This window comes from Nomascus leucogenys, chromosome 17, assembly GCF_006542625.1.
Source record: "Nomascus leucogenys isolate Asia chromosome 17, Asia_NLE_v1, whole genome shotgun sequence".
In the NCBI taxonomy this organism is placed as follows: Eukaryota; Metazoa; Chordata; class Mammalia; order Primates; family Hylobatidae; genus Nomascus; species Nomascus leucogenys.
In genome coordinates this window covers 166259-188156 of record NC_044397.1, presented here as the reverse complement: position 1 = coordinate 188156, position 21898 = coordinate 166259, and the positions used below count along the sequence as shown (strand labels likewise).

The following is a 21898-nucleotide window of genomic DNA, read 5'->3' as shown; positions in this document are numbered from 1 at the left end:
CCTTTTACAAAACATTTTCAGTTGTTTCTTTTCTTCATGAATACTAGTTAGGTGGATTAATTAAAACCATAAACACCTAATTTAATAGGTAATAATGGTAAGCTTTTCTCTTCCCAAATCAAACAAAGTCTTTCATACATTTTACTGAGAATTTCTGTGTTCTGCAGCTCCTCTTAGATTTTCTCATCTATGTTTTCTTAACTGGAGAAATTCCTCATTTGGTCTTATCTAATACTAAGTAGAGATACGTGATTATTATTAGTGATCCAGTGTCAGTTTTATTTAAGTCTCAAGAATGAGTAAGTCCAGACCTCCTAATGTTCTTCACTGACCAGATATCAGTCAAACCAGAGGGTAGAATTGAAGTAATTTGTTGAGATTTTAAAGAATCTGTGTAGTGTTAATTTTAGGGTATTTCTGGCTGGGTACAGGGGCTCACACCTGTAATCCCAGCACTTTGGGAGGCCCAGGTGGGTGGATCACTTGAGGTTAGGGGCTGAAGACCAGCCTATGCAACATGATGAAACCCCGTGTCTACTAAAAGTACAAAAATTAGCCACACATGGTGGCATATGCCGGTAATCCCAGCTACTGGGGAGGTTGAGGCACAAGAATCACCTGAACCCGGGAAGCAGAGGTTGCAGTGAGCCGAGATTGTGCTCTGCACTCCAGCCTGGGTGACAGAGCTAGACTCTTGTCTCCAAAAAGAAAAAAAGGAAAAAGGCTGGGTGTGGTGGCTCACGCCTGTAATCCCTGTACTTTTTGAGAGGCCAAGGTGGGTGGATCACTTGAGGTCAGGAGTTTGAGACCAGACTGGCCAACATGGTGAAACCCCATCTCTACTAAAAATACAAAAATTAGCTGGGCTTGGTGGTGGGCACCTGTAATCCCAGCTATTCGGGAGGCTGAGGCAGGAGAATCACTTGTACCCAGGAGGCGGAGGTTGCAGTGAGCCGAGATAGTACCACTGCACTTCAGCCTGGGTGACAGAGTAAGACTCTTGTCTCAAAAAAAAAAAAAGTATTTATTAGACATTTTCTGAATTTTAATCATGGAGATATAATCACAGCCCTCCCCTCCCGTCTTCTCTTCCTGACAGAATCTCGCTCTGTCGCCTCTCTTCTCTTGTCTTTTCTTTCTGACAGAATCTCGCTCTGTCACCCAGGCTGGAGTTCAGTGGCACGATCTCAGCTCACTGCAACCTCTGCCTCCCAGGTTCCAGAGATTTTCCTGCCTCAGCCTCCTGAGTAGCTGGGATTACAGGCACGTGCCACCACGCCCGGCTAATTTTTGTATTTTTAGTAGAGATGGGGTTTCACCATGTTGGCCAGGCTGGTCTCCAACTCCCGGCCTCAGGCAGTGTGCCGGCCTCAGCCTCCCAAAGTGCTGAGATTACAGGTGTGAGCCACCATGCCTGGCCCTAGTCCTGTTAAATACACTATTTTTCCTGGTTTTCAGTGTCTCACCAAAATACTATCTGTTTTCAGTTAGGGTGGAATAGCCCTATTCTGTCATCCCTGCTACCTCCAAATCAGGCTATGCCAAGAGGGGACCCTAAATTAGATTAGAAAAGGGGGCTAATTGTAAGTAGTAGTCATGAATGTGTCTGCACATTGCTATACATTCTGACTTTTTAAAATTTAGCAGCATACATTTAGAAAGTAGCTGTGTACAAAGCACTATTCTTAGTGGACAGAGGGAATTCAGATATATTCCCTGCCTTCAGAAGGACTTACCACTCTCTCATATAGGAAATGAACACACACACAACTGAATGGAACACGTGGAAGGCATCAATGGGGTGAGGCTGGATATGGCCTCTAAGTGTGAAAGTGGCTCGGTCTCTCTCCCAGGGTTCTGGTTTTGAACATTGGAATTGAAGGGAAGAGTGGCTTCATCAAAGGCTGGAGTGTTAGTTAACCTGGCACTGCTACCAGAGAACATGCCTGTGTGGAGAGTCCTGCTATTCTTTTTCATTATGAACAAGTTTAAACATAGGTGGAATAATATAGTGACCCTGTTTCAATATATTCATCCCTCAGATTTAATAATTTTAGGGCTTTGGTACATTTTCTTCATCTATCTCATTTTGTTTTTTCTTGCTGTCGTGTTTTAAGGTAAATTCCAAACATCTGTCATTTTAATCCTACATACTCTCAAGTATGCATTTCCAAAAATATGGCCATTTTCTTGCATAATGCAAATGCCACCATGAATCTAACCAAGTTATCAGTAATTCCTTTGATATCATCTCACAGAGGATGTCATTTTTAAGTCTCATTTCAGGCTGTCCTTGCTGTTTTTGGTGTCCTCAAGGTCTTTGTGGACCTGGTCCTAATCGTTATCATGGATAGGCTTTTTTTTTCTGGATACTTTCTCTAATGAAATAATCTGATTGTGTTCAAGGAGTTAACTTCACTCTCAGGCAGGTGTTCTGCAACCAATTTAATTACACTTCAGTAAAGCTGTGGAAAACCTCTTAGTTTGTATTTAGATTTAAAATATAATTAGAAGGAGCCAGTTTTGTGACACAGTGGATAGTGCACTGGACGTGTAGCCCATTCTGATGTAGTCATTCAAAAACGTATAGTCAGGACGTATGATGGTGTTTAGTACTCAAGGCACAAAAAGAGCTGACCACAGCTGTGTTCTTAGAGCTTTTGCCTAGCATGTTATGCTTTGACTTTTCTTATTCTTTTTTTTTTTTTTTTTTTTTTTTTTGAGACGGAGTCTCGCACTGTCACCCAGGCTGGAGTGCAGTGGCACAATCTCGGCTCACTGCAAGCTCCGCCTCCCGGGTTCACGCCATTCTCCTGCCTCAGCCTCTCCGAGTAGCTGGGACTACAGGCGCCCGCCAGCACGCCCGGCTAATTTTTTTGTATTTTTAGTAGAGACAGGGTTTCACTGTGGTCACAATCTCCTGACCTCGTGATCCGCCCGCCTCGGCTTCCCAAAGTGCTGGGATTACAAGCGTGAGCCACCGTGCCCGGCCATACTTTTCTTATTCTTCTCTGCTTCGACTACCTAACCACTTGCAATGGAATTAATTTACACTCCCGAAACTACTTAGAGTACAGCCTTTTCTCTCCAATACATGTGCACACATAGATGCACATGTATCCCAAAATATTCCGTGAACTGGGAGAACTATTCGTGTTCCTCTCTCTGTGTTTCTTGTCTTGATTAGTGGCATCATATCCCTCTAGACAGGAAATTATAAGGCTTTTCTCTTGACTCCTATTGCCAGTTGGTCATATTTGCAATAGCTCTATTCACTTCATTCTAGTTTTCCTGCCCTAGTTCCAGATCTTTACTGTACATCTGAATCATTACAATAACTCTCAACTAGCCTCTGATCTTTCTCAGTTGCTTTCCCTGCCAGTCCATCAGATCCTCATTGCTACTCGCTACCATTCTAAAATAGAAATCTAGCCGGGTGCGGTGGCTCACGCCTGTAATCCCAGCACTTTGGGAGGCCGAGACCGGTGGATCACGAGGTCAGGAGATCGAGACCATCCTGGCTAAAATGGCGAAATCCGTCTCTACTAAAAATACAAAAAAAAGAAATTAGCTGGGCGTGGTGGCGGGCGCCTGTAGTCCCAGCTACTCGGGAAGCTGAGGCAGGAGAATGGTGTGAACCCAGGAGGCGGAGCTTGGAGTGAGCCGAGATTGCGCCACTGCACTCCAGCCTGGGCGACTGAGTGAGACTCCATCTCAAAAAAAAAAAAAAAAAAAAAAAAAAAAAAAAAAAAAAAGAAATCTTATTACATCACTCCTTTGCACACAAGCCTCTTTTAGCACTCAGTTGTCTACAGAATGAGATCCAACCTTCTTGGTGTGGCATTTGAAGTGCTGTGTGCATCAGCCACAATGGACTACATGCTATTTCTGCAGCATACTATACACTCTTTTTTTTTTTTTTTTTTTTGAAACGGAGTCTTGCTCTGTCGCCCAGGCTGGAGTGCAGTGGCGCGATCTTGGCTCACTGCAAGCTCCGCCTCCCGGGTTCACAACATTCTCCTGCCTCAGCCTCCCGAGTAGCTGGGACTACAGGCGCCCGCCACCACGCCCGGCTAATTTTTTTTTTTTTTTTTGTATTTTTAGTAGAGATGGGGTTTCTCCGCGTTAGCCAGGATGGTCTCGATCTCCTGACCTCGTGATCTGCCTGCCTCAGCCTCCCAAAGGGCTAGGATTACAGGTGTGAGCCACCACGCCCGGCCAGCATGCTGTACAGTCTTATCCTTCTTTGCTCTGTTTGTACGTATTGCCTGTTTATCTGGAATGCTGATGAGTGGTGGAGGAGAGATTCTAGGCCATGTGCTTTCACTTATTGTGCTGAATAAATGAAGGTTCTGTGGAATTGGTTGTAAGGAAGTTTTACTTGCTTCTTTTAGTTTTATGAGACTATAGATCAAAAACATTACTGCATGCACTTTCTAAGTTCAGTATTCCAAAAGTTTGATGTCTGAAGGTTTTTTTTTTCTTTGAGACAGAGTCTCACTCTGACATCCGAGCTGGAGTGCAGTGGTGTGATCTCGCCTCACTGCAACCTCTGCCTCCCAGGTTCAAGTGATTCTTGTGCCTCAGCCCCTCCCAAGTAACTGGGACTACAGGCACCTGTCACTATGCCCAGCTAATTTTTATATACATATATATATGTGTGTATATATACATTTTTTTTTTTGAGATGGAGTCTTGCTCTGTCACCCAGGCTGGTATGCAGTGGCGTGATCTTGACTCACTGCAGCCTCTGCCTCCCGAGTTCAGGCAATTCTTCTGCCTCAGCCTCCCGAGTAGCTGGGACTACAGGCGCTCGCCACCACGCCCAGCTGATTTTTGTATTTTTAGTAGAGATGGGGTTTCACCATGTTGGCCAGGCTGGTCTCGAACTCCTGACCTTATGATCCACCCTCCTCAGCCTCCCAAAGTGCTGGGATTACAGGCGTGAGCCACCACGCTCAGACTTTTTTTTTTTTTTTTTGAAACAGGGTCTCACTCTGTCACCAAGGCTGGAGTGCAGTGGTGTGATCTCTGCTCACTGCAGCCTCCACCTCCTGGGTTCAAGTGATTCTCCTGTCTCAGCCTCCCAAGTAGCTGGGATTACAGGGGCATGCCACTATGCCTGGCTAATTTTTGCATTTTTAGCACAGACCAGGTTTCACCATGTTGGCCAGTCTGGTCTCGAACTCCTGACCTCAAGTGATCCACCCACCTCGGCCTCCCAAAGTGTTGGGGTTACAGGCGTGAGCCACTGCACCTGGCCTAATTTTTATATTTTTAGTAGAGACGGGGTTTCACCATGTTGGCCAGGCTGGTCTTGGACTCCTGACCTCAAGTGACCCATCTGCCTCACCTCCTAAAGTGCTGGGATCACAGGCGTGAGCCACCACACCCAGCCTGATGTATGGAGTTTTGATAGTGATGCCAGTCACCTTTTTGATCACTTTTTCCCCTTAAATTTCCAAATTCTGCTTTTACCTTTGTTGTTTGTTACCCTTTGCTCATGGCAGGGAGGAGGAGGAATTTGCAGAAATAAAGGAAGTAGACTTCAGTCAGAGAGAGGGAAAGAAACAGCATGATATAAGAGTTTATCAAATACCAGCTGTTTTGTGGTTTGGTAAGGAGGAAATAACTGAAAAAAAAAAATAAAAAAAAAACACCCAAAACCAAGAGAGGACATTTTTTTGAAACAAGAGTCTTTGTTAGACAGTCTTTTAAAAAATGTAGACCTAAGGGCGGGGCATGGTGGCTCACACCTGTAATCGCAACACTTTGGAAGGTCAGGCTGGAGTTTGAGACCAGCCTGGGCAATATAGCAAGACCTCATTTCTACAAAAAATTTAAAAATTAGCCAGCTATGGTGGCACGCGCCTGTAGTCCTAGCTACTTGGGAGGCTGAGGTGGGATTGCTTGAGCCTGTGAGCTGGAGATTTCAGTGAGCTGAGATTGCGCCACTGCATTCTAGCCTGGGTGACAGAAGAAAACTCTGTCTCCTCTCCTCGCAACCTGCCCCCCTCCCCCCGCCAAAAAAAAGTAGGCCTAACAAAGGATGGAAATCTTTTTACTTGTCTTAGTAACTTAATTTTTTTTGTTTTAATGAGACATTTTGAGATTTACCTGTTTGTGTCATTTTTAAAAATGCAATTACAGTATTAAGTTACAGAATTTTCAGAAAGTTATCATTCAGATGTGATTTCATATATCTTTTGTTTTTGTTTGTTTTAGACAAAAGAAGTTAGAAAAGGTGATGGAAGAAGAAGGCCTAAAAGATGAGGAGGTAATTAACATTGGCAATGTCTTCCTTAAAACCCAGCATGGCAGGTTGTATCTTGTCCAGCGAGTTGTTAGCCCTGGTACACATGAGAAGGGTTTTGGCTCAGTAACAGAGGAACTTGAGGGTAGTGTGCTTCCGGATTTGGGTGTTAATGCAGAGGGACAGATTAATTATTAAGTACCTAGGAGAGGAAGGCTTCTCTAGGTGCAGTTATAGTAAACTAGATTTAGAATTCCAAGAGAAAGAAGGGATGAAATCAAATTAAAATTTAAAAGAGCAAGTTGTAGCATTTTTATAGAATTCACTGAAAAGTCTCCGTAGGAGTAGGGCAAATTGTTGAAATATTTATTTATTTATTTTACTTTTTCTGGGATAGATGTGCTGAACCTGCAGGTTTATTACATAGGTATATATGTGCCATAGTGGTTTGCTGCACCTATCAACCTGTCATCTAGGTTTTAAGCTCTGCATGCATGAGGTATTTGTCCTAATGCTCTCCCTCCCCTTTCCCCCCATGCCCCAACAGGCCCTGGTGTGTCATGTTCCTGAAATCTTTATTAAGGCAAAGTATCCATCTCAAATCAGCCCTTCCACCCAGTGCCCGCAGATATAGTAGGAGAAAATATAGTTAACAAGGGACTGTGCAAGGAACTGAAATGGCAGTGGAAATGCCTTCAAAAATAGGATTGGCTTACAGAACCCAGGACAGTGGTGAAAAATACCCACTACTTAAAGAAATAACAGAAAGTTAGAGCATACAATGTGTAACTAACCCAGAGGGAAAGATAAGAACATACTGTTTATATTAAACAGGATAAAGGAAAATATTATTGATTATTTATCCCTCCCTTCACCAAAAATGTTAGGATAGTGGATTGCTGAAGTAGGTTAGTCAGAGTTCCCAGAGGCACCCATCTGTTCAGTGTGGCTTGGATGTTGTGTCTAAAGGCCAGGAAAGGGAGAAGTGACCTCTTAAGGATCCTTCTGGGGTGCTTTCATGTGTGAAAAGATTATCCCTAGTCCACTTGGACCTGTTTTCCAGCTGGGTAAGTCACAAACATGACTTGTTACAGAGTTTCAGAATTTCAGTTCCTTCCCCTCTCCTCCCTTCCTTATTTAAATATTAGAAACGACTCCGGAGATCAGCACATGCTCGGAAGGAAACAGAGTTTCTTCGTTTGAAGAGAACAAGACTTGGATTGGAAGATTTTGAGTCCTTAAAAGTAATAGGCAGAGGAGCATTTGGTGAGGTAAAAATCACAGCTACTTGTCAAGTACAAAAGTATTGCAAAACTTCAAAGCTTCTAACATACCCTTAAGTCATGATTGTTGATATAACTGAAATATATGGAATTACATGAGTCAGGCATGCCAGCCCCACATCCTAATTGCTTTGTCTGTCTGCTTTCTCTTTTTCTTCTTTCCACGGTCCCAGATCTCTGTTCTCTGTTTTGCCAGAGATAGTGTTGGTGTTTAAATACTGACTTAGGGGGAGAGTTGAAAGGTAGAAGGAAATCAACATTTATTATTTACAGGCTGCTTTTTTCCCATAATCAGGACAGTAACCCATTTTATAAATGATGAAATTAAGACTCTAAAGGTATATATAATGTCTCCTATTATCACACAGCCATTGAGTACTGGGACCAGAAGTTAGGCCCTACTTCCTGAGCTCAAAGCACTTGTTTTTCCCAGTACTGCACTGCCTCTCGAGAGGGAAACTAGTAGTGTATCTCCACCCTTTATTTCTCCCCACCAGACTGATACAGCTCTAAAAAGATGACCCTAGGAGGGAGAATGTACAGAAAGGAGTTATGTAGGTAGTGGTGGAGAGGTGAAAACATTTGCGACTTTGTCCCCTCAATTCTTGGAAATGATCCTGCTTGGGCACAAGAGCAATCTGTTGGGGAGAGTTTGAAAGAGCCCATGCAAGGTCATTCCCATTAATGAAAAATGCCCAAAGTGGATGACCTGCTGATGTAATAATTGCAAGTATAAAAGGAGCAGTATATTATTAAAACCTGGTACCCCGGGGCCAGGCGCGGTGGCTCACTCCTATAATCTCAGCACTTTGGGAGGCCAAGGCGGGCAGATCACAAGGTCAGGAGTTCGAGACCAGCCTGACCAACATGGTGAAACCCTGTCTCTACTAAAAATAGAAAAATTAGCCGGGTGTGGTGGCACGCACCTGTAATCCCAGCTACTCAGGAGGCTGAGGCAGGAGAATTGCTTGAACCCTGGAGGCAGAGGTTGCAGTGAGCCGAGATTGCACCATTGCACTCCAGCCTGGGTGACAGAGCAAGACTCCATCTCAAACAAAACAAAACAAAACAAAAAACCTGGTACCCCGGGGGAAATGTGAATAATATTTAGAGGCACAGGTGATAGATTGATCCCTCAGTGTTCAGAATTCCTGTTGGCTTCTTGAAAGAGGGAAAAGTATAGTACCACCTCCGAAAGAGCTTTCATGAAGAAAGATTCAGGGAGAAGAAAACCTACTTATTTTGGGAGAAGAGGGGAGGACATGCAGGAACTTGCAGTGAAATTTTTCTTTTGGTTGTAAATTTTCTTCATAAAATTATCTATTTTCTTTAAAAACATTGGAAAACATAAAAGAGAAGGAAAACTGCATAAAACACAATTTCCCTAATTACACATTTTGAATTTTCTTCTTTTTTGAGAAAGAGTCTTGCTCTGTTGCCCAGGCTGGAGTGCAATGGCTTGATTTCGGCTCATTGTAACCTCCGCCTCTCGGGTTCAAGTGATTCTACTGCCTCAGCCTCCCGAATAACTGGGATTACAGGCACCTGCCACCACACCCAGCTAATTTTTTTATTTTTAGTAGAGACGGGGTTTCATCAGGTTAGCCAGGCTGGTCTTGAACTCCTGGACCTCAGGTGATCCACCTGCTTCGGCCTTCCAAAGTGCTGGGATTACAGGTGTGAGCCACCACGCCTGGCCTGAATTTTTTGTTTTTCTTTCCAGACGTTTTTCCTATGCATGAAGTTTCACTTTGTTATTATTATTATGATTAAGTGACAAGGTTTCGCTGTGTTGCCCAGGCTGGAGTGCAGTGGCTGTTTACAGGCACGATCTCACTACTGATCAGCATGGGAGTTTTGACCTGTTGCATTTCTGAACTGGGCCTGTTTGCCCTTCCTTAGGCAACCTGGTGGGGCCCCCCCACCACCCTGCTCCTCGGAGGTCACCATATTATGCTGAACTTAGTTCAGACACCTGATCAGCATAATGCACCATAGCTCATAACTCCTGAGCTCAAGCGATCCTCCTACCTCAACCTCCCAAATAGCTGGGACTACAGGTATACACCACCATGCACAGCTGCTTTTGTTTTAATTAAACATCGTTGTAATCATTTACTTAGATTTTCTGAGCTGACTAGATGACATACGTCAGGGGTGTAACGAGTCCATAAATTTGAAATTGAAGGTTTTAAATTAGATTGGTTTGTTCAGCTAAGGAACCAAAGCTGTTCAGGTATAGAGATATTTGAGGATGTTTCCAGCATCGACTTTACTGTGCGTAATGTATTCATTTTGGAACATTGAAAAGCATTTTCTTCTGCTTTGTTATTACTATAGTTGCTCATGTTAAAATTGTAATACTCTTTCAGTTAATTATTGCGTCCTATAACACATGAAAGCATTAGCTTGGTAGTACGAGTTTTTGACTTGGCATTTCTTTTATAACTTTTTAGGTACGGCTTGTTCAGAAGAAAGATACAGGGCATGTGTATGCAATGAAAATACTCCGTAAAGCAGATATGCTTGAAAAAGAGCAGGTAAAGCACAGTTGTAGCAGTGCTTTTAGCTTATTAATTTTTGTCTCCTAAAACTTTTCTTTTTGTTTAATTGAAATATATATTTTTGTTACAGTTTTCTTTAGCTCTGTCATGTATGACTGTATATATAATACTACCTTTTCCCCCCTACAAAGAAGCAGTTCATATTTAAAATCACAAATAATGCCTATAGGTTATATGCAATCTTTTAAAAATTGAAAATCTGTTCCAAAAGCAGCTCTTACTTGTGTCTTCCAGTTGATCACAAGATGTCCTTATTGTGAGAGCCTTTTTTTTTTTTTTTGAGGTCATACGTGGTGTGATAGTGTGTTTCTTACCAAATGCTGAGAAATAGAAATTGTATATATATCTCATAACTAAGGACTAGGAATTAGAATTTGGAATTTATAGTCAAAATGGGTCTTTATATGCTTCATTCTGTTTACCTAAACCAAAGTTGAGTCTTCTAGGTAGCTCATCGGTACCTGAAAAAGACCAGCCTTCTAATTTCTGAATGAATTTGAAAAATATAATGCAAATGGCAGAACAATGCAAATTCTCCTTTAATGATAAAGGATACTTTCTAAAACCAAAACCTGGTTTGCAAATCGATTTATAAAGTGCCTTATGCAAAATAAATAAGGTTTTAAATATTGGAAAGTATATTTTAAAAAGCAAGAATAGACTTTTCTATAAATCTAGTTTAATGTAGCTGGTTGCTTAAGAAAAGATTGCAGTGGGTGATGACTGCAAATGTCTTGTAAAAGATTTGACGTTATAGGAACATGGAGACCTTGTGACAAGGAGAACTCCTAATTTAGGGCCAAAGAGGGAGGATGGAGATTGGCCCCACATCCAATCCTTTCTACCTCTTGAGAGGAGATATAATCACTGGTCTTCCCTGTCTTCATTTAAATGCCACCCCAAAATATGGAATTTTTATTTTCTCTCGAATTTTCATGTGTTACTGAGAAGCTTTAGACTCCCAGGAATTTCAGTTGAGAGTATCAAATACCCGGGCGGTAAGTCTTGAGACACTATAGTTTATGCTAACAGCAACGTTTTTCAAAATTCATAGTAGACCAGCCTACTTACATACTGTCTACAAATTAGTGTGTGGTATGGGTGTGTAGGCACTGAGAAAGTTTCAGTTAATCCTGAGAAGGAAAATATAAAGCTTCTGCATTAATTAGTATGTTTGCATCTCATGAGTAAGTTTTGTTTTTGCAAGATATGTTTCCTACAGTTTTAACCAAGGCATAAGACCTCTTTTTATTAAATATTAGCAGTCAGAGTAATACTGCAAAACAAAGTACATATGATTTTCAGGTAGTAATTTTATGTATACCAGGTGCCCCGCATGGTTTCTAACAGAGGATGATCCAGGCATAATGTGTAAAAAGCCTTTTCTCGAATATTGTGCCTTCAAAATCAGTTTCTAAAACTTTTCTAAATGAAAGTAAAAGAACTGTCTATTAGAATTAATATTTTAAATGATGTATTAACTTATGGATTAAATGGTACATTAACTTAAATTGTTTAGCTCACCTTAGCTGAGAACTCAACTCCTCAACTTAACAGATCTCATTATGAGCCAGTTGAAGTCTCTGGCCACAGACTCTGCCTGGCTCAGCCATCTTGAAGAAGCATGCATTGGGTTTGTGCTAGATAAAAGATGGAAGCAGACCAGTGCAAATTCATCACCATTTTGGGGTAGGGCTGACAAAGTATAGGTGCAGAGGCAAAATTGTTTTTTTGTTTGCTTTTACTAAATAAACTGGGTAGGAATTAAAGCTACCCACTGAGAGTTCAGGTTATTTTTCTGCTCCACGTGGTGGAAATTTTTGCTACCTGGAAAAATTTAAAGGGTAAGACATGACATCTAACTAGCTTCTGATGTTTCTCTTCCAGTGCAAAAGGAAAACCTTCAGTTGTGATGCCAGTATAGAATTATTGATGGGACAAAAAACTGGCTTTTATTTCTGCTTTCTTAGGGCACAGGATAGCAACTAGAACTCCCCACCTTATTAAATATTTGTGGAATAGGGGAAAGAGAACCTTGTTGTATAAACTGCACCTCAGACTCTTCCCTCCCTTAATCTATATTCAACCAACTTCACTTTCAAACCATGTGGTTTCTAGCTACTGTTTCAGCCTCGAGAGAAGGGCAAGATGTGCTCATGGTAGCTTTCCCCTTGACAAACAGGAAATGTTGTGGTCACCATTATTGTGTCCTCCAGGGTGAGTGACAAGTGGTAATTGTAGTGCCTCCCCTTTTCTCTTGCTCCCTGCAGTAGGTAGGGACCTTAATGGGAGCCAGGGGAGACAGGCAGATGAAGGCTGCCTTCTACTGTATTAATGTCTTGTAGTGACTGGGTCCTAGCCATGGCTGTGGGGCAGCAAGCAACATTACTGTTTCCCAAAAGCTTTGCTTCTGTATTAAGGTCAAGTAAAAGCAGATGCTTTACTTGGTTTCATTGTGTTTCATAGCACTGTTTCTTTTCACCCTTATTGTCCATTTTTTCCCACCCCAATACCATAAGTACAGATGTAAAGATGTAGGTTTTCTGTACAGTTGCAGCTTTTAAAAAAATTCCCCAAAGAACGATTTTAGTAGATACTGAAAACTCAAATACATAAAGTCAGATGCCTCTGGGCCCCCAAGAGTTAGCATGGAAGCCTGAAGCAAGTTAGGTATAAGACCAGGGGAGAGGGTAGGATCTGTGTTGAAATGGAAGACTAATGGAAGAGTGCCTTGTCTCCCTAAAGACATGTCAATAAAACAAGCATCGTATCAAACATTGTATTAACCAAACAACAGCCATGGACTAAATTTGCCAATTTGTGAACCTTGGTACTTGTTTTACTTCAGAATATGTTGTAAAAAGTCAAGACCTGTAGCATATGTTAAGACCAAAACCACTATTCAGGGATTGGACTGAGTCTTTTTATTTATTTTTTTTTTTGAGACGGAGTCTCGCTCTGTTGCCCAGGCTGGAGTGCAGTGGTGCGATCTCGGCTCACTACAAGCTCCGCCTCCCGGGTTCACGCCATTCTCCTGCCTCAGCCTCTCCGAGTAGCTGGGACTACAGGCGCCCACCACCAGGCCCGGCTAATTTTTTGTATTTTTAGTAGAGACGGGGTTTCACCGTGGTCTCGATCTCCCGACCTTGTGATCCGCCCGCCTCGGCCTCCCAAAGTGCTGGGATTACAAGCGTGAGCCACCGCGCCCAGCCTGGACTGAGTCTTAATAAATTTAGATCTGAATCAACCCAGTTTAGACCTTGTGACACTTAAAAAAGAGGGGAGGGGCCAGGCATGGTGGCACACACCTTAATCCTAGCTGCTTAGGAGGCTGAGGCAGGAGGATCACTTTAGACCAGGAGTTTGAGGCTTCAGTGAGCTATGATCACGCCACTGCACTCTAGCCGGAGTGACAGAGTGAGACCCCATCTCGTAAAAAAAGTGTGGAGGGGCATTTGATAATATGCAGTGATGTTTGATTACTGTTCTGCATTTAAAGTAAATAAGGCAAATTTGAAAATAAAGCATTGCTTTAACAAAATAATTCCGGTTCTTTCAAACTTTCTACAACTTGGTCCTTTATAGATATTTCAGTAAAAGTATAAAACTGGAAATGTCATTAATTTGAATCTACAACTTTTCATAGGTGTTCTTGTATTTAAATTCAGTAAGGATTGATTGAGCACATAGCAGTGAACTAAATGCCGTGGTATTATCGCATTCCAGAATTGTCAGTGAGCTCACTGTCTTTGCAGATACTACTAGTGCAGACCCGAGGAAGAACTTGCAAGAGTCTCACTTTGGGGACTTACTTTTATCATAAAAGATTATTAGACAAAACTCTATGCAAAAGAGTAGTCATTTTAACTAATCAGAGATTCAGTTTATAGCAATGTTAAAGTTGCTATTTGCATTAAAGCCATTCATTTTGCCATTTTTTAAAGCCTTTCATCACTCAAGTTTTCATCACTGAATACCTTCAAATTAAATGTTGTCAATTTTGAGTTAGTAGGTTTGCCTAAGCAGAAATTGGATCTTTTGTATCATCACGATTAAATACTCAAAACAGTATTTAAACACAGTATTTAAATTGTTTAAGCAAATATACAATCTAATAAAGCAGAGCAAGCTTTGTCATTAATCAAATGCATATACCTCCAGGTTGGCCACATTCGTGCGGAGCGTGACATTCTAGTGGAGGCAGACAGTTTGTGGGTTGTGAAAATGTTCTATAGTTTTCAGGATAAGCTAAACCTCTACCTAATCATGGAGTTCCTGCCTGGAGGTAATTACTTGACGATGAAAGGTCATTTTTTCTTTTTGTTCTGTGGTTTCTTTCTCTCACATCACAATTAACCCTCCTTTCTACTTTTAAATGTGCTCACAAAGTTGCTTTCTATATCCTTTTTTAGGTCTATAAAGGAAGTCAGTAACCTGTCTTGTGCTGGGGTGCCTTTCTACAATCTTAGTGCCATGAAAGTAACCTTTTCATTCATTCACATGATTTCAGATGGACATTTCTTTTTTTTCTTCTTCTTTTTAAAATATATAGGAATAAACTAGGGTGCTCTGCCTGCTCTCCTGTCAAAGGGAATCATATATGATCAATAACCCAAGTCGCAACATTGAAGCTATAACATTCTTTGCTCCAAATTTTTGTTTCTTTTTGTATAACATATTAATAAGGAGTGAATTTTTTGTTACCTATATTAGTAGCCAGAAAAAATTTCTCATTTCTGAAATTTTAAGTTTTATGTAACTCAGCATGATCGTCTCCTAAGACAGCTCCAAAGTAAACCCAGAACAGAACGTGCCATCTGTTCTGAGGAAAGCAGTCTGTTTCCCAGTGAGCAGATGAACACTGAGCAAACTCTGGTGGGAAAAAAAAAAAACAAAACAAAACTTTCCTTTTTGGTTCCTATAATTGTGGCGTAATATTTTGATTTTTGTGACAACCCTTAGATTTAGGGTCATCAATACTTTTTAATAAAGAAACACATTTAATAAAAAATAAACAGTTGATTAATGTTAGAAAAGAGTCTGGTAGAATGAGGAGAAACTTTTTTAACATTTAGATGCCAGTTCTTAAATAAGAGTAAGAGCCAACTTGGTTACCAGCTCCTAACGTGTCCTCAAGCCTCAACCTGTACCATCTTCCGTAGCTTCTCATGTCTCCTGGACCCTGCCCTTTGTACTTGGTGGAGCTGGCCTGCAGAGCCATAGAGCATCTGGCCTGAGCTCTCCAATCATCTGGGCAAACTTGCACAGGCGAGGCCCCATTGACTGCTCTCCTGAGCCACAGAACTAAGGCCATATAGCTACCTTACTGGGGTAGCAGCCCAAGTGCACTGTCTCCATGTGTCTGGTGGGCCTCCAGATTGAAGGGCTGCCAGGAGTGATTAGGAAATCGTATTTTTTAAGTATTGGACTGAAAAAGAGCACTTTAATAAATGGTTTAATTTTTGCCTGAGGGAAAAATAGCTACTTTTCTCCAATAATACAAAACATAATGTTCTAAATGAAATGAAATTGAAAAAGCAGCATGATGCTGTTAAAATCAGAGGTTTCTTTCTCTTTTCCTTATTTTCTAACATAAGTGGCTTTATGTGAGGTCTAAACTGAATCTTTACTGTTTTCTCTTAGTTTTAAATTCCTTATACATGTTTTCTTTGCATTTCTCACTGTTGAGTTAGGACCTGAATCTTTTTCTGCCATTTTATGTTGCTGGTATTAGACAGAAATGATGAAATTTTGACTTTGCAGAAAACTAACGAGGTTACCTTTTAACTGCTAGAATACTGATACTATATTTTAAAAGTTACATAACGGGTACTGGTGTCCATTTAAATACCTATAATAACGCACTAGAGAAAAAAAGCACTGACCTTGAGAGGTGTTCGTTGTACTCTTCCAGGAGGCAGTTATTGCACGTTCTAGTGTATAGCATTTTCAGTTCATTTTTAGCTTTTGTTGACTAATGCTTTGCTACCCAAGTCCTTTTTATTTGTTTGTGTTCTGTGAATAGAAGTTGGAAAGCTTATTTTCAGCCTGTCCAAGTGTTTACATTTTTATTTGGCATTTCAGCCTCTCTATAACAATGGCAATACAATCTGTGTGGAAGTGCCATTTAGTTATAGATGCAGAAAAGCTTGCAGATATTTGTTCAGGCAAAGTGAAAAGTAAAGCAGCTTTTTACCCCGAGTCCAAAAAATTATCCTAAGAAAATATAGTTGTTTTTTAAAGTGTGGGAGAAATTTTCTCTCAAAAGTAAAATAGAAATCACAGCTTAGTGATCAACCTTAGCTAGCTTAGGTGTGAAAATCCCATTTCTTCTCATGTTGGCAATGTGGGTCTATCCCTGGCACACAGAAGAGGTCTGTTTAGCTGCCTTATTTTGGCAGATAGGGAAGACATATCTGAAAATTGGTACTTACTCGTACATTGTTTGTGTGTGTGTGTGTGTGTGTGTGTGTGGTGGCTTTGTATCTTCTTGTTTCCAGGGGACATGATGACCTTGTTGATGAAAAAAGACACTCTGACAGAAGAGGAGACTCAGTTTTATATAGCAGAAACAGTATTAGCCATAGACTCTATTCACCAACTTGGATTCATCCACAGAGACATCAAACCAGACAACCTTCTTTTGGATAGCAAGGTATGGGGGGGCATTGGCATGAACTATGCACATTGACTGATTTGAGCAGCCTCTGCTTTAACACCTGCGCCCCTTTGGTCATCCCAGTGGGCGAGCTGTGCCTGCCTTGTCATGATTTTCTTTTTTTTTTTAAACAGGTAAGTTTGCCGTCACTTCCTTTCTCTGAAAGGCTATGATTCTATAATTTGGTTGAACATTTCTCTTAAAAATAAAGGAAACTCTTGAAAATAAGAGCAAAATTGATGTAGAGGGCAATTTTGTAATAAAGCCAAAGATAAGTCATCTTCTCTTAGCATATAATTAACTGTTACTGATACATCACCTATCTAGAGCCCTTCTGTTGGGCAACCTCATCAGTTAATGAGGAACCCAGCCAAGAAGCAGGAAATGCAGTAACAACAAGAACCTGTAACAAAGTCCAGGTTCCAAATCATGCTCTCTGCTTAAAGAAGAGTCCTGCCCGGCCTCTTTTTTTTTTTTTTTTTTTAATTGAGATGAAGTCTCGCCCTGTTGCCCAGGCTGGAGTGCAGAGGCGCGATCTTGGCTCACTGCAACCTCCGCCTCCTGGGTTCAAGCGATTCTCATTGCCTCAGCCTCCCAAGTAGCTGGGATTACAGGCGCGCACCACCACGCCCCTGCCCAGCTTCTTAAATGGCCTGTTTATATTTATTTTTAGACATGCAGATAAGCTTAGTTGCTTAGTTCCTAAACTTACAGCAAATTAGAAGATAATCCCTGTGCTGCCAACTAACTTGCTAGATAACCCTTGGCAAATCTCTTTACCACCTGGATCTCATTGTTCTTATCCATAAAGTGAAAATACTGATCTAGGAAACCCCTTAAATCCCGTTCATCTCTAAAACTCCCGAATGTTGTTTTCTGTTAAGCAGAGTTGTTGTCTTGACTGAATTTTTCTTGTAAGGTGAAAAGTAAATTTATTTTCTAGGGTATTTTTCTTCTTTGCTGTCTTTTGATAACTTTCTTGCTTTGCTGTCCTTGAAAGACCTGAAGTTGTTGTTTTTTTTGTTTTGTTTTGTTTTTTGAGACGGTCTCATTCTGTCATCCAGGTTGAAGTGCAGTGGCACAGTTATAGCTCACTGCAATCTAATTCTTGGGTTCAAGGGATCCTCTTGCCTCAGCCTCCTGAGTAGTTGGGACTATATATAGGTGCATGCCACTGTACCTTTTTTTTTTTTTTTTTGAGACGGAGTCTCGCTCTGTTGCCCAGGCTGGAGTGCACTAGTGTAATCTCTGCTCACTGCAAGCTCCACCTCCCGGGTTCACACCATTCTCCTGCCTCAGCTTCTTGAGTAGCTGGGACAACAGGCGCCCGCCACCACACCCGGCTAATTTTTTGTATTTTTAGTAGAGACAGGGTTTCACAGTGTTAGCCATGATGGTCTCTATCTCCTGACCTTGTGATCTGCCCGCCTCGGCCTCCCAAAGTGCTGCGATTATAGGCGTGAGCCACCGAGCCTGGCCTTTTTTTTTTTTCTTAATTTTTAGTAGAGCCGAGGTCTCGCTTGGCTCCCAAACTCCCTGGTTTAAGAGATCCTTCCACCTCAGCCTCTCAAAGTCCTGGGATTACAAGTGTGAGCCACCACCTGCTTTTTTCTTCATTATAATGCACAGAAGTGGAGTAGAATAGTGGACACCAAAGGCTAGGGAGTGTAGCAGAGAGGGGGATATGGGAACAGGTTGGTTAAAAAAAAAGGCTGGGGCCAGGCATGGTGGCTTGCGCCTGTAATCATCCCAGCACTTCGGGAGGCTGAGGCAGGCGGATCACGAGGTCAAGAGATCGAGACCATCCTGGCCAACATGGTGAAACCCCGTCTCTACTAAAAATACAAAAATTAGCTGGGCGTGGTGGAGTGTGCCTGTAGTCCCATCTACTCGAGAGGCTGAGGCAGGAGAATCACTTGAACCCGGGAGGTGGAGGTTGCAGTGAGCCGAGATCACGCCACTGTGCTCTAGCCTGGTGACAGAGCCAGACGACTCCTCAAAAAAAAAAGGCTGGACGCAGTGGCTCACACCTGTAATCCCAGCACTTTGGGAGGCCAAGGTGGGTGGATCACGAGGTCAGGAGCTCAAGACCAGCCTGGCCAACATGATAAAACCTTGTCTCTACTAAAAATACAAAAATTAGCTTGGTGTGGTGGTGGGCACCTGTAATCCCAGCTACCTGGGAGGTGGAGGCAGGAGAATCACTTGAACCCAGAAGGTGGAGGTTGCAGTGAGCTGAGATCGTACCACTGCACTTTAGCCTGGGGGACAGAGCAAGACTCCATCTAAAAAATAATAATAATAATAATAATGCATAAACATGGTAGAAAATTTGAACCATACAGACAGTATTAAAGAAGAAAAATTACGCTGGATGGGCGCGGCGGCCCACGCCTGTAATCCCAGCATTTTGGGAGGCCAAGGCAGGTGGATTACCTGAGGTTAAGAGTTGGAGACCAGCTTGGACAACATGGTGAAACCCCGTTTCTACTAAAAATAAAAAATTAGCTGGGTGTGGTGGCACGTGCCTGTAATCCCAGCTACTCGGGAGGCTGAGGCAGGAGAATCAGCTTGAACCTGGGAAGCGGAGGTTGCAGTGAGCCAAGATTGTGCCACTGCACTCCAGCCTGGCCAACAGAGTGAGACTCCATCTCAAAAAAAAAAAAAAAAGAAAAATAATCTCATCACTGAAAGATAACTATTTTGTTGTAATCACTTTGATGCCTTTCTGTTTGTGTCATTTATATAAAGTTAGCATCCTAAAAGTAAATAGCTTTGTATTCTGTGTAAACATTAAAATATTAATGCTAGATATTTTCCTGTGTCATTAATATCAGATATATGTTTAATAAAGCACTGGCCCTACCTTGTGTGATTCAAAGTTCAGATGCCCTGGTTGGTGCCCCAGGTACCTTAGTGCTGGCTTCTTTGTCCCCTGTAGTCTGTGTTCAGATCCAGCAACCATATTAAAGAACTTGAGGATTCGGTCTAACTGAAGAGGAATGGGGGATCCTGTTAGTTGCAGGTTTGCCCTTTATATTATGCTAGCTCACACTTGTAGCAAAATGTTCTCATAAGCAGGTTGATTTGTGTTCAGCCACATAGATTATAGTCCTAAAAATGTAGGAGTTTTGAGTTCCTGTTGCATACTCAGAATAGCTGTAGAATTCCCTGAAAGGCTAGGCTTATAGCATGTGCTCCAGGAACTGCTTTTAAAAAGTTTCACTTTCTTTCTTTTCTTGCTTTTTTTTTGTTTTTGAGGTGGCATCTCACTCCGTCACCCAGGCTGGAGTGCAGTGATGTGATCTTGGCTCACTGTGACTTCTGCCTCCCAGTTTCAAGTAATTCTCCTGCCTCAGCCTCCCAAGTAGCTGGGATTATAGGGGTGCACCACCACGTCCAGCTAATTTTTGTATTTTTAGTAGAGACGGGGTTTCCACCCTGTTGGCCAGACTGGTTTTGAACTCCTGACCTCAGGTGATCCACCCGCCTCGGCCTCCCAAAGTGTTGGGATTACAGGCGTGAGCCACTGTGCCCAGCCAAAAACAGTTTTTCTTAGTCCTTTCTTAGAGTTGTCCAGGTAAGATATGTAATCATGAGAACTATAAACTTCCTTGGCTTGTAGAATAAGTTACTTGCAAATCTGCAAAAAAAAGATACTGAGGCCAGGTGCGGTGGCTCACGCCTGTAATCCCAGCTCTTTGGGAGGCCGAGGCGGGTGGATCATGAGGTCAGGAGTTCAAGACCAGCCTGGCCAAGGTGGTAAAGCGCTGTCTCTACTAAAAATACAAAAAAATTAGCCGGACGTGGTGGCGGGCACCTGTAATCCCAGCTACTCAGGAGGCTGAGGCACAGAATTTCTTGAACCCGGGAGGCAGAGAATTTCTTGAACCCGGGAGGCAGAGGTTGCAGTGAGCCAAGATGGCGCCACTGCACTTCAGCCTGGGTGACAGAGCGAGACTGTGTCTCAGAAAAAGAAGAAAAAAAAAAAAGATACTGAGTTTAATAGGCTCAAAGCTGTCCCTGTTTGGCAATTTACCTTGCTGTGTACATACGTACATACACACATCCAAACCTAATTGGATTTCTTTTGAAACAAAACATAATAAAATTTGACCCATCTGAGCAGGGCTCCTATAGCCTTGTATCTTGGAAAATTTGTATGTTTAAGCCTGATGATGTCCTTGAGAAAGGTGGTATTCTGGAAAGACCACAGACATTGAAGTCATTTGGGCTCAAATTTTGGCCACACCACTTCTGATTGTGTAACCCTGAGCAAGGTAGATCTCTGAGCATCAGGATTTCCTCTTATATTTCTGATTTCAACTCTCTTAAAATTTTGCCACCCTAAGAATACCTACTTTTTCCTTAGGGCTAGTTATGTGCTAGGTACTGTGTTAGGAGTCTTACATACATTAATGCCCATTCCTGCCAGAAAGATACCTGTACTTTCATTTTCCAGATGAGATAAGGTGGCAGGGTGAAGTAATCCTGGTCTGGGAGGAAGAGCATGGGCTGATTTCTGGTTTTGGTTCTGCCATTTTAACGGCAATTCATTTAACAGCTCTAAGTCTGTGATGTGTGGTTTAGGAGTTTTAAATGAGACAACACAAAGCATTGATCAAGGTGCCTGACTCATAGAAGGTGTGCATTTTCCTTTATGAAAATTATAAAGTTAGAGATTTATGATTGGAATACAGTATGGTCGTGATGGCAGCGGTGGCCTGTCTGGAGCCTCTGCTGGGAAGATGCCAGCTGCAGTGGGGGAGGTGCGGTCAGGGCTGTGTGCTCCATGGAGCTGGCAGGAGCTGGGAACAAGCGGGAGCCCTGCCCTCCCAGGCACAGTTGCAGCTGCCCAACCACAGCTGCATACCTGGGCATCCCGGAAGCCCATGAGCTTGGAAGTACCTGCTCCTGCTGCCTGACCTGTCTGTGCTCCTGGTGTCCACTCCAATTTCAGAGCAAAGTTGAGGCCGAGCCTGGGTTCTACTGAGACCTGGTCGGGTGTGCACACACTTGGGGCGGTGCTGACACACCAGCCCCCTGCAGCCTCAGCCCCCTCCGGACTTTGGGTGCCAAGAAGCATGAGGGAGGCCAAGCAGGGGAGGAGGGCAGCTGGGTGCAGGTCTGTAGATGCCCC

The 21898-nt window shown here is 42.4% G+C and overlaps 1 protein-coding gene across 3 annotated transcripts in view; it reads left to right on the top strand.

Annotated features, from left to right (window-relative positions):
• Positions 1–21898, top strand: part of STK38 (serine/threonine kinase 38) — a 54863-nt gene that overhangs the window by 16673 nt on the left and 16292 nt on the right. For 2 of the 3 annotated variants that reach the window (XM_003276897.3, XM_012496503.2), the window contains exons 3-7: positions 6226–6277; positions 7402–7524; positions 9993–10076; positions 14262–14385; positions 16601–16755. In XM_003276897.3, coding sequence (XP_003276945.1) covers positions 6226–6277; positions 7402–7524; positions 9993–10076; positions 14262–14385; positions 16601–16755 — 538 coding nt within the window. Of the gene's footprint in view, positions 1–4229; positions 4258–6225; positions 6278–7401; positions 7525–9992; positions 10077–14261; positions 14386–16600; positions 16756–21898 lie in introns of those variants that run through there. The other variant, XM_030795669.1, reaches the window with a different exon arrangement.